This window comes from Nanorana parkeri, unplaced genomic scaffold (genome assembly GCF_000935625.1).
Source record: "Nanorana parkeri isolate BGI_ZX_2015 unplaced genomic scaffold, ASM93562v1 scaffold270, whole genome shotgun sequence".
In the NCBI taxonomy this organism is placed as follows: domain Eukaryota; kingdom Metazoa; phylum Chordata; class Amphibia; order Anura; family Dicroglossidae; genus Nanorana; species Nanorana parkeri.
Window position 1 is genome coordinate 303,332 of NW_017306538.1, and position 16,232 is coordinate 319,563.

The 16,232-nt window shown below is 43.1% G+C and overlaps 1 protein-coding gene across 1 annotated transcript in view; it reads left to right on the forward strand.

The window, feature by feature from the left end:
• The first annotated feature begins 1,390 nt into the window (after positions 1–1,390).
• LOC108787574 (cat eye syndrome critical region protein 5 homolog) overlaps positions 1,391–16,232 on the forward strand; it is a 19,644-nt gene continuing 4,802 nt past the window's right edge. The window contains exons 1-7 of the mRNA XM_018557167.1: positions 1,391–1,551; positions 1,626–1,731; positions 2,682–2,879; positions 6,286–6,398; positions 8,747–8,840; positions 11,004–11,037; positions 13,534–13,708. Of these exons, the coding sequence (XP_018412669.1) occupies positions 1,391–1,551; positions 1,626–1,731; positions 2,682–2,879; positions 6,286–6,398; positions 8,747–8,840; positions 11,004–11,037; positions 13,534–13,708 (881 nt within the window). The remainder of the gene's footprint in view (positions 1,552–1,625; positions 1,732–2,681; positions 2,880–6,285; positions 6,399–8,746; positions 8,841–11,003; positions 11,038–13,533; positions 13,709–16,232) is intronic.

Sequence of the window (16,232 nt, forward strand, 5' to 3'; positions counted from 1 at the left end):
GCGCTCTGCTACCCATCTGTAGACAGCGGATGTTTCATTTCCATCAAAATGTGAGTCTTGGAAGTGATCCTAGCTGGAGATTAAAGATTTGCTTAGAAATGATCAATTGAAGATCTCTGAAAAGAGGCTGAAGCTGGTGCTGTGAAGGACAGGAGGTTAAATGCATGCTGATCTGCTTTCTGAGAGGTATAAAACTGAATCTCTGTGTGCCAGCACACCGTGTAGATTGAGTAACTGGTTCTTTGTCGAGCTTGATTTTAAAAAACAACCCTGGGCAAATCAAACCTTAACCCTTGCAGTGGGCCTACCCCTGCACTGAAAGGAGGTTAAGTGCTTTTTATCATCTAGGAACAAAAGTAACAGGCCCCTTTCACATGAGCTTTCAGGTTGTCAGGTTTCCAACCCTCTATTTGCAGATGAAAAATGGTCAACAATGCATCTCCGGCCCCTTTCACAGGGGCGGTCCGATAGGGTCCCTCTGTCAGTTTTTCAGATGGACCTGATTGGATGCTCAATGCAAGTCTATGGGCAGGCGTTTGTAAACGGTCGAGTGTCTGTTTGGGTTACCCCCGGCTCAAGTCGGGTTCGGCAAAACAGATGGAGCAGTGTTCCATTTTCATGGACAAGATCGTGCCAGATCGGGGGTAATCTCATGTGAACGGATACATGTCTGTTCACATCAGATTCCCTATAGACACACATGGTGTCCAGCATGTTTAATTTTTTTTCCTCCATTGCAAGACACAGTGGTGACATCCGATCCATACCACTGTGATCAGGAGAGGATCTCTGCACGGATCCTCTCCTTATCAGCCCATGTGAAAGGGGCTATAGGTAGTGCAGATGACAACTGATGACCATCAGTTTACATCAGGAAACATCAATGTCAGTTGAAGTTCGCAATTTGAGACTTATCAGCTCTCCGTTTTGACTGACCGGGACTGTTTAACCTGATGATCAGTTTACATCAGTTCAGGTTATGTCCATTTTTTGGGAATGATGTCGCAATGCATACTGGGGAAAAGCAGAAAATCATGAGAATTTACCATACTATAATAACAAAAATTCCAAAACAGATGTAAACTGAACTGACAACTGATGTAAACTGATGACACTTGTGTGAAAGGGGCCATAGAGATGCATTGTTGTTCATTTTTCATCCGCAAGCAGAGGGTTGGAAATCTGACAAGGGGCCTTATACTTACCTGATCCTCGGACCCGGCTGGCTCTTAGACTGTAGTTTTCAAAGGATGTCACCAGCACACTATAATCTTTGTGTAATCAGCAAAAGTCCATTTACTGAATAACAATTGCCATTCAAATGCAAGCGCTTTTGGGGCCTGCACAGGGTCCCCTTCATCAGGTTCAGAATGATGAACTGAGCGGGCTGATGAACGTCATTCTGAGCTTGATGTGGTCCCGAAATTGCTTGCATTTGCATGGCAAAGATTTTAGTGAGCTGGTGACATCCTTTGAAAACTACATGTCTATCACGGCAACATCCGTGGTCACTACAAGCACCCACCTGCATCTTGCGGGTCATCAATTCCGGTAAGGAGTGCAGCAATGCATCTTGTGTTATACTTGGCTCTTAGTCTGGTCCTTTCAGCCTTGCTCCCCATCAGCTCCAGCAGTCTAAGGATCCTTAAGTCACACTGCATAGGATGTGAGGATGCTGAGGGACATGCTGTGGCAGCGAAGGAGGAAACATGCTGGAGGGAGCTCTCTAAGGTTCCATTCACACATAGCAGTTGGAAAATCAGTGTGGTTCTCCGCGCGGCACAAAAACTTGCACATTTGCGGCTACTCTTATAGCCAGAAAATCGCACTTGGACTTCTATTCCTATGTTTTCTTTAAAGTTAAAGATACAGCAGTGTTCAAGGATTGATACTAAATTTATAGCCAATGAATGCACACAGACATAGATTTATTGACCTAGGTAATAAAAGAAAAGACTGGGTCAAAGATCTGGATTCATTTTCCTGTAAGGGCTAGACAGATCCCTGGAGCCAGATAGCCAATGTACAGCTGGAGCATAACTTGAGGTTTTATCTAGTTGTTCATAGAAGTGGCTCCCAGATTAGACGGACTGCTCCTGAATCCCATATTAATTTGTCCGCCCTGGTTTGAGGTATGAATGAACTTCTGCAGAATTCAGGAGCAAGTCAGTCTAGTAGAGATGCTATCATGCAAAAGTCCTGGAGCATGAGCCACCAATAACAGAAACAGCTCTGCAAATTTCAATTTCAGCTGCAGCTATCTGTACAGAATAGCACTGGGGATTTGTTCATTCTGTCTGGAAGGAGTTACCTGCTTACAAATAGTGTACATGTATGTCATTTTTTACATGTTTATGCACTGGGGATTTGTTCACAGTCTGGAAGGAGTTACCCGCTTAAAAATAGTGTACATGTGTGTCATTTGTTTACATGTTTATGTATCTCAATGTCTAGCTTGCAATATAGGTTTATTAAATCATTAATATTGCCAAGAGCCCCCCTAAGACTGAATAATAATGTACAGGCCTGGCAGTAAATTCGCAGATTCTCTTACTTTCACAAAGTCCTCTTTTTTCTAAAGAGGATTGTTTATCCTTTTATTGTGGACCTATGTAAACAAAAAAGGTGTGTATTATTGTATTGCCCATTGAGATTAATTCAAAATACTTTGTTTCTTCCAGCCGACATTTGGGCTCTTGTTTGACATAGATGGAGTCCTTGTCAGAGGGAAAACCCCGATCCCTGCCGCAAGAAGTGCCTTCCAGAAACTAGTAAATAGCCATGGCCAATTCTTGATGCCAGTCGTGTTTGTCACAAATGCTGGAAACTGCCTTCGCCAGACCAAAGCTGACCAACTATCCAATATACTAGGAGTGCCAGTGAGTATATCTACACTCTAATGCCCTTCCATCTTGTATACATTCTATGCATTATAAGATTCCAATAATTTAATTTTCTCTGATTGTGAGGCACATTGTGGTTCTTCTTCTATTTTTTTTTTTTTTTTCCTTTGTCACAACAAATATTATTTTCAGGCATGGTTTCCAGCTGAAATACCTGTATATGCACTAGGATCCCTGTATTTTGTGAGTGGATCTGTTAGCCAAGAATTAAGACATTCATACAAGAATAGTCTTACATGGCAGAGGAACATAAAAAGTAGCCTGAAAGGTGTATTTTGTTTTAGAACATGAGAGGTTTTTTTTATAGAATACTTGTAGGTAATGACTGGATTGAACTAGCCCATGCCACACTATGAAAAGAAGTAGCAACTCCTTTTTTTTTTTTAGCTCTCCACAACCAGTGGTTCAAGGATGCAAATAAGAGGGCATAGGCAAATTCTACAGTATATGAGTATTGTAAACTTCATGACTATAGTTGCACGATTTATTTGACTCATTTATGTATTTTTTCGCAGCCATTCAAAATAACGAGGAGCATAGACAGAGTGCTCTAGGTTTTTGGACTCATTTTTGGTATAAAACAATTAAAGGAGAACTATGAGGTGAGTGATTTTCACTCAACCTCTTAGCTCGAGCCGATGTGTGACAAAACCGTCACAGGTCGGCTCAATAGATCGGGAAGTGAGCGAACGCATACCGTCGCTCGCTTCTCGATTCTGTCCCTGCAGAGAGCCGTGACTGTCACTCAGAGCTCCCTGCAGGGTTTTCCCCCCCTCCCCGCTCTGATCGTTCAGCGCTGACTGGCGGACCGGACAGAGGAGGGGGCGGGTACAGCTGGCTCTGCCTCTAGATAGGCAGAGCCAGCTGTCAATCACGCAGCTGGGTGGATCTCGACAGTAATGTCGGGATCTGTCCCGGCTGCGGCGGTGTCAGTATACCGCGAGCTGTAACTCGCGGTATACTAAGCTTTGGGTCACGGGAGGACGCTAGTTTGTAGCCTCCCCTGACCCTTAGCAGAACTATGAAAAACACTTACCCCATAGTTCTCTTTTAACCCCTTCATGACTGAGGCCTTTTTTTCATTTTTTGTACCCATGTTATATTCCACATTTTAGGCCTGAAAATTACTTAAAACCCCCCAACATTATATATTTTCTGAATGCCAAGACCCTATATAATAAAATGGTGGTAGTTGCAAATTTTTATGTTGCGCAAATGTCTGGATTTACAACACCTGTAGATAACCTATTACTGGTAGAAGATGTAAAACTTCATGCAGATAGTGCCCTAAGTGTGGGGCAGGGAGACAGAATCCAGCATTCCTGTGCTGCAAGACAATAGTGCAAAGCTGTATACTTTCACACTATACACTCCAAACTAGTGTAAATAATGTGATATGTGTAGTCAGTCTAAAACACCACTACGAATTGTCTGGTTTTTATTACCCGACTCCATTCTTTAAAAAAAAACAATTGTGTTTGTCATGATATAGGGAAAAGGCAGAGCGTTGGTGATGCAATGAGATTCCTTTTTCTTGCCTAGATAAGATATTTATGCAGAGGGAAGGCTCTAATTTCAGCTGTTCAGCTGGCAAGAGACAGAGAGAAAATAAACTGCGTAGATGTAAGGAACCTAGCCTGATAGGATGCAGTCACCGTGTGACAAGTTTCTATCCAGCTCAGTCGATTTTTTTTTTTTTTTTTTTAATTGACTTTTGTCAAGCCAAGTGGTGCTCAACCAACCATGACTCAAATTGCAGTCAGTTCAGCATGAATTGAGTTACATTCTAGCAGTCTATGGGAGCATTTAGACTGAGTTTTTCTATTTTTTTGAAAAAGGGTCTGGTCCTGATCTGTATAATAAAAAGCTTGTGTACTGTATTCTATTCATGTGAATGGGGGAGGTAGACATTGTACTTGAATCTTCCTGTGGTGAAAACTGCAATGCATTTGTCCTATTTAAAGGAATCATTGCTTAGAGACACATAAAGGATGCCATTGTTGATATCACCTATCACCTTCTGAAAATGCTAGCTGTCTGGCTGTCATGCTATCCTAGTTGCTTCAATTCTGAGTTACTGATTTAGCTCAGTCTTGTAAATGTAGTTTTGACTTCTCTCTGACTTCATTTGCGGCATGCTTGTTTAATAGCTCAGAATGTATTAAAGACTGGCTTGGAAGGCAACTAACATTTTTTGAAGGAACGTTTTTAGAAGGAAGTCAGCAATTGCAACCTCCAGTCACTCCACCATATCCATCCGCGGATATATTAAAAAGGTGTAGAGCTTGTCTGCAAGTGGATTGGATTAGCAATGGGACCGAATATCGTCCTTCCAAAATACTCTAGAGCCTTCATAATTTAAAGCAAAGGAAATGCATGTACTTTGTACCAACCTTATATACAGAATATCCTTTCCTCCAGGCCTGGAGGAGCTCACTGCTCTCCTATGTAGTAGAAGCTGTTAAATGGGTATACTTGGTGATTTAACAGCACATTGATACTAGTCACCATCCTTTAAGCCTTATTGCATGACCAGCAGTCCTGTCACTTTGACTACATACGAGCAGACTTTCCCATTGTACAGAGATGTTTATAGTCACTGGAGCATCTGTGGTTAGAAATGTCTCTTGGGTTCGTTAAAGGATTTTGAAGAAGACAGTCGAATTATAAGATATTGATTGATGGGTTTATATCCTTATATATTAACCCATCAGTCAAGATCTTGTGATCGGGCTGTGTCCTTCAATGAATGCAGAGTAAAGGATTTTATGGTGAATAGAAGTATCCTAATTTTCCTTAGGTTTGTGACCATATATGTAATCAGGAGGGAACTCTGGTTGCTTTGACATTGAAACCTGCATACTGTGAATTAAAGGAGAACTATGAAATGAGTGCTTTTCACTCACCTCATAGTTCTAGCCGACCTGTGACAATGAGACTGTCACAGGTCGGCTCAGTAGATCGGGAGGTGAGCGAACATTTACCGGCGTTTGCTCATTTCTCCATCCTGTCACAGCTCTCTGCCGTGACAGGTGAGGGGCTGGATTCCCCCCTCCCCGCTCTGATCCTCCAGTGCTAACTGGTGGAACGGACGGGGGAGGGGGCGGGTACAGCTGGCTCTGCCTCTAGATAGGCAGAGCCAGCTGTCACTCACGCAGCTGGGCGGATCCAGACATAATTGTCGGGATCCGCTTCAGCTGCGGCATCTCAGTATACCGCGAGCTGTAGCTTGCGGTATACTGAGCTTAGGGTGACGGGAGGACGCTAGTTTGTGTCCTCCTGTTACCCTAAGGAGAACTATGGGGAAAAGCCCTAACCCCATAGTTCTCCTTTAATGTATTACAATATGATAACATTTTTGTTTCTTCTTTAATTCTGCCAGATCTCACAGGACCAAGTGATGATGTCACACAGTCCACTGCGTATCTTCAAACAGTTTCACAATAAGTGTGTCTTGGTATCTGGACAAGGCCCAGTTCTAGATATAGCAAAATAGTATCCTTTCTATGGCATTGTTACCTATCAACTCTGCTCACCTTTCTCATTGAGCTTTATCTTAATTTCTAAGGTTGTTACATATATTCACTTAAAAAAAAAATCCAGCTGCCCATAGACTTGCATTGGGTATGTGCCCTAGTAAAAGGTGCCTTGTTGTGTTTGTAAATAGAGGTATAAGACTGTTAACTTTCCAGAGGAAAGTTCAAGATTTAAAACATTCGTAAATAATTGAACACATAGTGACGAATAAACTAAACCCTGTCACGCAGATAATGTTGGTATATGCTTCAAGCAATAAATCTGGATATAAATTCAGGATATAAACACATGAGGGAAGTGCTAGACCTAGTAAATATTAACATTGAAAATTCCAGTCAAAGAGTTCTCTTCTGGTAAAAACACCTTCACAATAACAGAGCAAAGTTCAGTTTGTTTGTTTTAAGGAGCAATTTCAGTTGTAAAATACAAACCGTAACCAGCAAACAGTTTGTTGCCAATGTTGCTGTCACCATTGAACATCTTGTACATGAAAATCATATCCCCCTTTAATCTCCTTAATTCCAGCGTAAACATGTTTTTGAGGTCAGAAGCCTTGTCTCATAGCTCTGGTCCTCCATTCCCCTAATTAGTTTTGTTGCCCTCCGCTGGACTTTCTCCAGTTCAAGGACATCCCTTCTCAGTACCGGGGACCAAAACTGGACCGCGTACTCCAGATGTGGCCGAACCAAAGATCTATATAGAGGCACAATTATAGACTTGTCCCTGCAATACATCCCCTTCTTAATACAGGACAAGACCCTGCTAGCTTTGTTTACCGCAGCTTGGCACTGCAAGCTACCTTTCAGTTTGTGGTCTACAATGACCCCCCAATCTTTTTCTATTTCTGACTTCCCTAGCGGCATACCCATGATTGTATAGCCCATTTGTTTATTTTTATGTCCAAAGTACATCACTCTGCATTTATGGACATTAAACCTCATCTGCCATAGTATTGCCCACTCCCCTATTTTATCCAGGTCCTCCTGCAATGTTATATTGTCACGATCCGTTTCTAGTACCCTCCCTATTTTTGTATCGTCTGCAAACACGGAAACATGGCTATTTACTCCCTCCCCGATGTCATTAATAAAACAAAACGGACGTCGTGTGAACAGGCAAATAATATTGCAATATTCTTTGTTAAAGAAAAAAAATAAAAAACATTTTCTCCAATGTACATTAGACTCTTCATAGTGGCACACAGAGGTTTCTATTAGTAAGTAATATTTAAGTGACTATGGCAGAATGCATCAGCGCACTGTGGGTTGGCATGTGGGTTGGCGTGGGTTGCAGGAGAGCACAGAAGAGGGTATATTGCATCTGGACTAAGCATTACCACCGTATAAAAGGCAATGTCTGGGGATACATCTTGGTGGTATGACTCTCTCTTCTCTCTCTCTCTTCTCTCCTGTCTCTCTTCTCCCTCTCTCCTGTCTCTCTTCTCTCTCTCTCCTGTCTCTCTTCTCTCTCTCTCTCTCTCTCTCTCCTGTCTCTCTTCTCTCTCTCTTCTCTCTATCTATCTCTCTCTCTCTCTCTCTCTATATATATATATAGGTGAAACTCGAATAATTAGAATATCGTGCAAAAGTAATTGCAGTAAGTGCTGCAAAAGGGGCCCAAACCAAGTACTGAGTACATATGCATGCTTGTACTTTTCAGAGGTCCGATATTGTTCTATGTACAATCCTTGTTTTACTCTCTCTCTCTCTCCTGTCTCTCTTCTCTCTCTCTTCTCTCTATCTATCTCTCTCTCTCTCTCTCTCTATATATATATATAGGTGAAACTCGAATAATTAGAATATCGTGCAAAAGTAATTGCAGTAAGTGCTGCAAAAGGGGCCCAAACCAAGTACTGAGTACATATGCATGCTTGTACTTTTCAGAGGTCCGATATTGTTCTATGTACAATCCTTGTTTTATTGATTGCATGTAATAATCTACTTTTTTGAGGTTGTGGATTTGGGGTTCTTGGGGTTTTCATGAGCTGTAAGCCATAATCATCACAATTATGACAAATCACGGCTTGAACTATCTTGCTTTGCATGTAATGAGTCTATCTCATATATTAGTTTCACCTTTTAAGTTGCATTAGTGAAATAAATGAACTTTGCACGATATTCTAATTATTCGAGTTTTAACTGTATATATAAAGAACTACAGTCAGTATTTCCTTCTCTTTTTTGTTGTAACTTGGACACGTGAGCGGTTGTAACAGTCATTTCATATTCAAATTTAGAAGCAAAAACTGAAATGCAATTATTCTATTTATATTGTCCTATATTAGTTTTCCTTAACCAAGAAATCAGTTTAGGATTTTCTAATCCTATCACTGTGGACTCTGTGTGCGAGTCTTATCCATTCCTGGATATGGTGGACCACAGACGAAGACCTACAATTTTGGTGAGTATTGAATCATTTTAACAATATTTCTGTAGTTTACTTTGTTGGAAAATGACACAGGTTCAGCCTTTCAGAAATTCTAGCAGCTTGTAATCTACAGGAAAGTATGAAGTGTATGTAAACTCCAACAAATTAACGTTTCTTTATTTGCTCCCTTTCGGTGTGTAAAGCATTAATATCTGTTCGATAGGTGCAAATAATTGTCATAATAGCTGTTACCTTCCTGTGCTCTCTGCTTTGACTGCAGTGTTATCAGTTACATTGTTCCCAGCAACCTGAAGACTACAGATCTCCTTCCCCTATGTTATGGAGAAGAGGTGGAAGTGTTTTGCAGTCTTGTTGACCATATGCTCATTCATAGATAAGACAATGCTCACTCACTGTAGTAAATTGCTTACAAAACCAACACATGAAATGCTAGATAATTTCTATGCTATTTTTGATATGCAAGCTTCATCGGGAGTCTTTGGGCACGGTGACCTATGTATTTGTTCATTTACAATGCCGTGTTCAGTCCTGTGTCACCGTGACACGCTGATAGCACCAGCTAGAGGGCCAGATCTGCAAACAACTTCAATTATCCCAATCAATGACCTTTACTTTAGCTCTAGAAGCAGCTCAGATTTAAAAAGTAGTTGATAATAGTGCCCCTGCTTTGTAACGTGTGCAGACAGCGACATTAAAGATTAAGGCCCCGTTCACACCAGGGCGTTTCATCCCGCGTCTTTTTCCTAGCTGAAGCGCGCAAAACAAAATACCACATATTCCTATGAATCCCCTTCATGCAAACGCACTTAATCGCGCTTCATAATACGCCTGTGGCTTGAAGTAGTCCCTGAGCTTTTTTTGTGGAGCTGATCAGCTCGTTTTGCTCCATAGACTTCAATGGAAATGCGTTGATGAGCGGGTTTTTGCGCATATCTGCGTGTTTTTAAAGGGCGTTTTTGCAGCTGAGACTGCTTTTCATTGGACAATGGAAAACAAGCTTAAAAAAACGCTATGGCATATGAACAGAAAAAGCCAGCGAGACGCTGTCGCCCTGGTGTGAATGTAGGCTAGGGGACGTTCAGTTTGCAATAGCCAATAGCAAGCTGGCTATTGCACCCGCCCTCTGCTGCTGTCAGTCAGCAGAGGTGGACCTGATGGAGAACTTTGGGTCCACCTCTGCTGATTGACAGCAGCAGTGGGCGGGTGCAATAGGTATTCTGCTATTGGCTATTGCAAACTGAAATAGCCAATAGCTATCTAGCTATTAGTTCCTATGTCAGGGTTTTTTTTTATGACTGACAGCGGCCGGCGGCTCCGATGTCAGAAAAAAAAAACAGAGAGCACGGAAAGGTTTACTCTGAGCAGGGTAAACCGTTTCGGGTAGAAAATGTTTCTCTCCCGGGTGTCCGGGAGTCGCTATCTAATGACGGGAGACTCCCGGAACATCAGGGAGAGTTGAGATGTCTGACTTGCAGCAGTGCCTGTGAGCTGTTATGGGACAGCTTTGGTGACTCTCTTGGATTGAGAAATCTCTCGTGTAGCAAAGCCCTTAAAGTGACATTAAACCCTCTGATTTTTTAACATAAACCAATACTGTAATGTGTGCCTTACTGTAATCCATGGTAGTTTCCCTTCTCTTTGCTGCTCTTCCTTTTAAATCCTCATGTCTTTTCATGCTTGGGGAGAACTTCCCTTTGCAGCTGAGTGCCTCTTCCTGTAGTGCTGGCTCAGGTTGCAAACCTACACACAGACACCATGTATCCATTTCAGAGACAAGGCAGTCTGCTGCAAAACAGAAGTTCTGCCCAGCATGAGAACAAATACAGATTTAAAAGGAAGAGCAGCAAAGAGAAGGGAAACAACCATGGATTACAGTAAGGCACACATTACAGTATTGTTTTATGTTAACAAATCTGAGGGTTTAATGTCACTTTAAACCTTTTAGTTAAAGTGTATCTATAGCCAGTTTTGTTTCTAGTTTGGGAGTGGTAATCTGTGTCAGCAGAACAGAAAGTGAGGGAAAATCTCTCTCACAGGCAGCAGTAAAACCTGACAGTAATCCTTCCCCACTCCATCCAAAACTGGAACACAATGGCTATAGGTGCACTTTAAATACAAATACATTCAAATGTCTTAACTGTTGTTTTGTCATTTTTTTTCTATTTTATTTTACAGCCATCTACAGCTGTGGATCTGCCAAAGATAGATGGTAAATATTGCTCTGCTAATGTTCACTACAGTACCCTACAGATAGAGCTTTCTTTTGGTGGTATTTAATCACCACTGGGTTTTTTTTTTACTTTTTACTATATTAAGGAAAAATTACTGAAAATCTGGAAGAAAAAAAAAGTTTTTCTTTTTACATTATGTTAGGAAACAAATATTATTACCCAATTTTTTGCTAAAATATAAAAGACTGGGTCACGTCAGGTAAAAAGACACCAAACATGTCAAGTTTTAAAATTGCGCGTGCGAAATCGCAAAAAACTACCATACCCAGAATTGACCATAGGCGACGCTTTAACAGCTTTTACCGCTCATCAGTTTAGTGTTATCCGTAATTAACGGCCCTAAAATTTTCACACTCCGACGTTTGCGGCAATCTGGAATATGTGTGGCGTAATGGGCGCAATAGTCGTTTTCGCACGTATCCGCACCCAACGCATGTATGTATGGGTGGGGACTTTTTAAAAAATCTTGTTTTTTTTTCCTATTTTTTTTTCACTTAACTTCTTAACTTTATTGTTATCACATAGGGGGCTACGAAACCCCCCTATGTGATAGCAAAGAGATGGGACAGGTCCTCTTTATGGAGACATCAGGGGTCTCCAAGACCCCTAATGTCACCTGGTGACCCCCTAAGAAGCTGATGAAGCAGAGACCTGCTTCATCAGCTTCTCTCCAGCTTCTGAAGCTGGAGAGTGACAGCAAAATGCGGAAGTGATGTAATATACATCACGTCCGCATTCTGACAGCAGAGAGGGGATCGGAGGGAGCTTGTGTACCGATCTCCCTCTGATCCCCTGTCACCATGCTAGTCCTGGGCTCGCATTGGACACAGCTGAGCCCGGGACAGCGGGAGGGGGGCCGCACACACCGGCACCTTATACAAGCAATCTGCCGGATCTATAGCCTGCGGATCGCTTGTATGTAAACAGGCATCGCTGCCTGTTTTTAAATTTGAGCAGGTTGCCGCTCTGGGTGGGCGTGGCTGACGGACGTTGAAATACGCCCGCTCAAATCTAAGAAGCTCCCGGCCGGCCGTATTTTTTAGAAGGTTAAAGCAGGGGTGGGCAACGCTGGCCCTCCAGCTGTTGTGGAAAAACAAACATTTTATGTGTCCCATTCACACTACAACGCTAGCTTGATGGGCGCTGCGCTGGGATAAAATGCAAACGTACTGCATTTTATTGCAGCGCACTGCATGCCGCAGCAGATCATCGGCTGTGCAGGGATAAAGTTAAAAAAATTAAACAGTGACCGCTCCGGCAGTGTGATATACCGTGTGATAAACGAGCTGCCACAATGCACTAGACCAGTGGTGGCACACGGGGCCCTCTCTGCTGGCACGGGAGCCCAGGTTCAGGGACCCCCAATGCAAATAGATCCGACCGCCGCGGATCGCGATCCGGGCTGGTCGCAATCAGGCAGCGGCGGCCTCTAAACAGGCGCATTAGACGGCTGCTTCCTCCTCGCTAGGACCCCAAGCGACCCCTGCGATCAGCTGTCTAATATGCCTGTTTAGAGGTCGCTGCCCGATTGTGACCTGCCCGGATCGCATACTGACTACAGAGGCGATCTGGGACGTTCCGATCCACTGTGGGAGCCGCACAGCCTTCCCCCTCCCCCCCTGAGAGCCAAACAACCCCCCTGGATCTCTAGTTTGTGGTATTCTGCATTGCTGTATAGTGCATTACTGGGATGTATAGTCTTCTATAGTTGGTGGTATTCTGCATTGCTGTATATTGTATTGCTGGGATTTGTAGTCCTCTATGGTTTGTGGTATTCTGCATTGCTGTGTAATGTATTGTTGGGATTTGTAGTTCTTCTACAGTTGACGGTATTCTGCATTGCTGTATAATATATTGCTGAGATTAGTTCCTTTACAAGTTGGAGTCAGTGGCAGAGCTACCAGGGTCACAGCGGTCACAGTTGTACTGGACCCTGGTGCTCCATCACCGACTCCAAGGTGTAGAAAGACTGTTATCTTGCATTGTGCTGCATGACATGCACCTTAGTAGCACACTGCAATGGAACACTTCACTCATTAGCACAGTACAAAAGTACATGTCACTCTGTAGTGTAGGTAAAACCTCCTTGTATTGTATTTTTCTTCTAAGATTTAAGCACATAATTAGTTCAGACAGTCGTATAAAGTGTTTTCTGAAATAAATCATTAGTATTCGGGTCTAACTGCAGGGTTAGCACTTTGAGACGCATAAGTTGGTTTAGTGATCCAGTTTGGGCACTCGGGCTCAAAAAGGTTTGCCATCACTGCACTAGACCAACTGCTAAAATGGAGCGTTTGAGCGGATGGGCTAGTGTAAACAGCCCTAATACAGTCATAAAGTGCAGTGCAAGGCACATAACTGGTGGTAAGCAGTAGTGGTATTATGAAGTAAGCTCGGCCCCTATAGTGAAAGCCATGGTAAAGTTACTGTTGTAATCAGGTGCTATAAGATGATGGTGCTGTTTGTATTTGCAGCTGTGATCCTGTTTGGGGAACCAATTCGATGGGAAACAAATCTTCAGATCATTATTGATGTTTTGCTGACGGGGGGTTATCCTGCAAACCCCCATAGATCCACCAGTTACCCTCATATTCCATTGCTGGCATGTAATATGGATTTGATGTGGATGGCAGAGGCCCGCTCACCAAGGTAGGAACAGCGCATGTGTGCTGTATATACTGTATATATAAAATATATCAAGTCCCATACAAACATTTGGGCATCTATGGTCAAATTTACATGTTTGTTGATGTGCTTAGTAAAAACCTGAAACCTTTGTGCAGAAAACCAAAATTTTCAGATACTCAGCAATATTTATTAATGTTTGTGTGTTGAATTTAATTGCTGATGGTGAATAATTATATACTGCTTGGCCAAAACAAAAGTCACCACCTGGATTTAGCTAAGCAAATAGGTCAGAATCTTCCATTGGATAATTAGACTAGGTTCAGCATTGTTATGTCCCCTAAAAATAAGGTAAGCTGCCGACCTGAATATACTGAATGGGCAGGTTTTTCCATCAATGGATTTTCTCTTCTCTGATGACACATTGGGAATATTGCAAGATGACAATGCCAGGATTCATCAACTCAAATTGTGAAAGAGTGGTTCAGGGAGCATGAGACATCATTTTAAGATACGGATTGGCCACCACAGTCCAGACCTTAACCCCATTGAGAATCTTTGGGATGTGCTGGAGAAGACTTTACACAGTGGTCCGACTCTCCCATCATCACTACAAGATCTTGGTGAAAAATGAATATCACTCTGGGCATAAATAAATATTGTGACATTGCATAAGCTTATCAAAACGATATCATGGCAAATGCGTGCAGTAATCAAAGCTAAAGGCGGTCCAACTAAATATTAGCACGTGTGACTTTTTCTTTTTTGGCCAGGCAGTGTAGTTGCTTATAATTCTAGGTAAGTGATGGGCGTTCAGCATGTGCAAGATGTGAACCCATCCACCAAATTGCATAAATTGACATGCCCAGTGAAGTACGGGCAGCTTGGTGTACCTACAAAAACCTGCAGTTGTCTTCCAGTTACTTTGTGTCTGGAGAGGACCCTGAACCCTTAGCCCAAGCTGTATACATCCTTCATAAATTGGGATTAGGCGCCACCCCCTCAGTTGAATAATTTGATTGTCATAGAAATACCTACGGTTAAAAAGACATGGGCGGGGCTTAATCTGAACCTGGCATGAGGCTAAATTCCTGTGTACGGTCTGAGTTTAGGACGCAGGGTCCTCCCTTAGGCTCAAAAAAGGGCTTAGAGGGCAAGTTCAGATATTTCCAGGAACATTAAGGTCTGTCTGCACAACATCAGAACTGTTTGTTTATGGGAATATTTCCTTTACCTTTTGAGTTTTTATTAATTAAAAGTAATGCAAATAATGAAGGCAATTTGAATAATCCCAAATATAATTGTGAACTTTACAGTAACAGATGGGTGCTAGTTTTTTGTGATACTTGGACCACTGGACTGTTAGGGCCGATTCATACCATTTTCTGGACCAGATCTGGAACGCACTGTGTTGCGTTTTGCCGCGTTTTTTATGCATTCAATTCTAGGTCTTGCTGGGGGACCTCTGCAAGACCTACAGATAGCCAGGAAAAGAGCAGCACAATGCTTGCACGTAAGAGGCATGAACTTACCACAGTTGTTCTTTTCAGAGCTGCTCAAATGATCATAGCCAGGGACAGCCTGGGCAGCAATGCCTCTCCTGTCTGTACTTTTTTTCTTCATGTCATATTCAAAACACCCACAAGGGGTCAATCACGAGCCAATGTGATCTTCGAAATGCGTTGCCAAGACTACCACAAGCGTCCTATCAATTTTTGGACCACCTCGACCGCCGTCGTTGCTCGGCGGCGCCTGCGCACTTCGTCACCCATTCAACCTCGTACAGAGAGCCACTGCCCGCACCGCAAGCTCTCTCTCTCCCAAACACAGGACGCGATCGGCGTCCTCCACCTGCCAGTGAACCCGCCCTCTTCAAACACAGGACGTGATCGACGTCCCCCATCCACCAGCAGACCAGACGCTTCAGCTCCGCCGCCACCAGCGTGAAGGACGGACTCACACCCGAGCCATTGCAACTCAGCCCAGCAGCACGTCCCACACACAGACACCCGACGGAATCGCACCTCGACTCTGCAACTGAAGACCCTGCACCCAGTCCCAGAGGAGACCGCCGGACATTGCCTCCAACACGAATCCCGTCGTCGATGACTACACTTCCTCAAGAACCTCACGGTGAGTTGATATACGCACCACACACCGCTCAACTTGCTTCCATTTCATGTGCACCTTTTTGTCTTTTGTTTCTCCCTCCACCCCCGATACTTTATACATCACGGAGGAAAAATATTAACGTAATTGCTTCTGGGGCAGCATTAACCCTGCATGCCCTAGTCCACGAAATTTCCCCCTATTCTCATCTGTCCAACCCCAAGGGCAGTTGCGCCTCAGACTCTGTTTTTCTGTTTTGCACTTGTCTTATATTGCCCATACCTCGGATCATACAGCTCTGGGCAAGCTTCCACAAGTTCTACAAAGAATTAGCTGTCCACTTCAGCCATCGTGGTTCCTATCTTCACAAATCTCTCTCCCCACAGAAGCAGGAAGTCCAGGGGTGATGAAATCATCCAAACCAGCCCCCCCCCCCCCA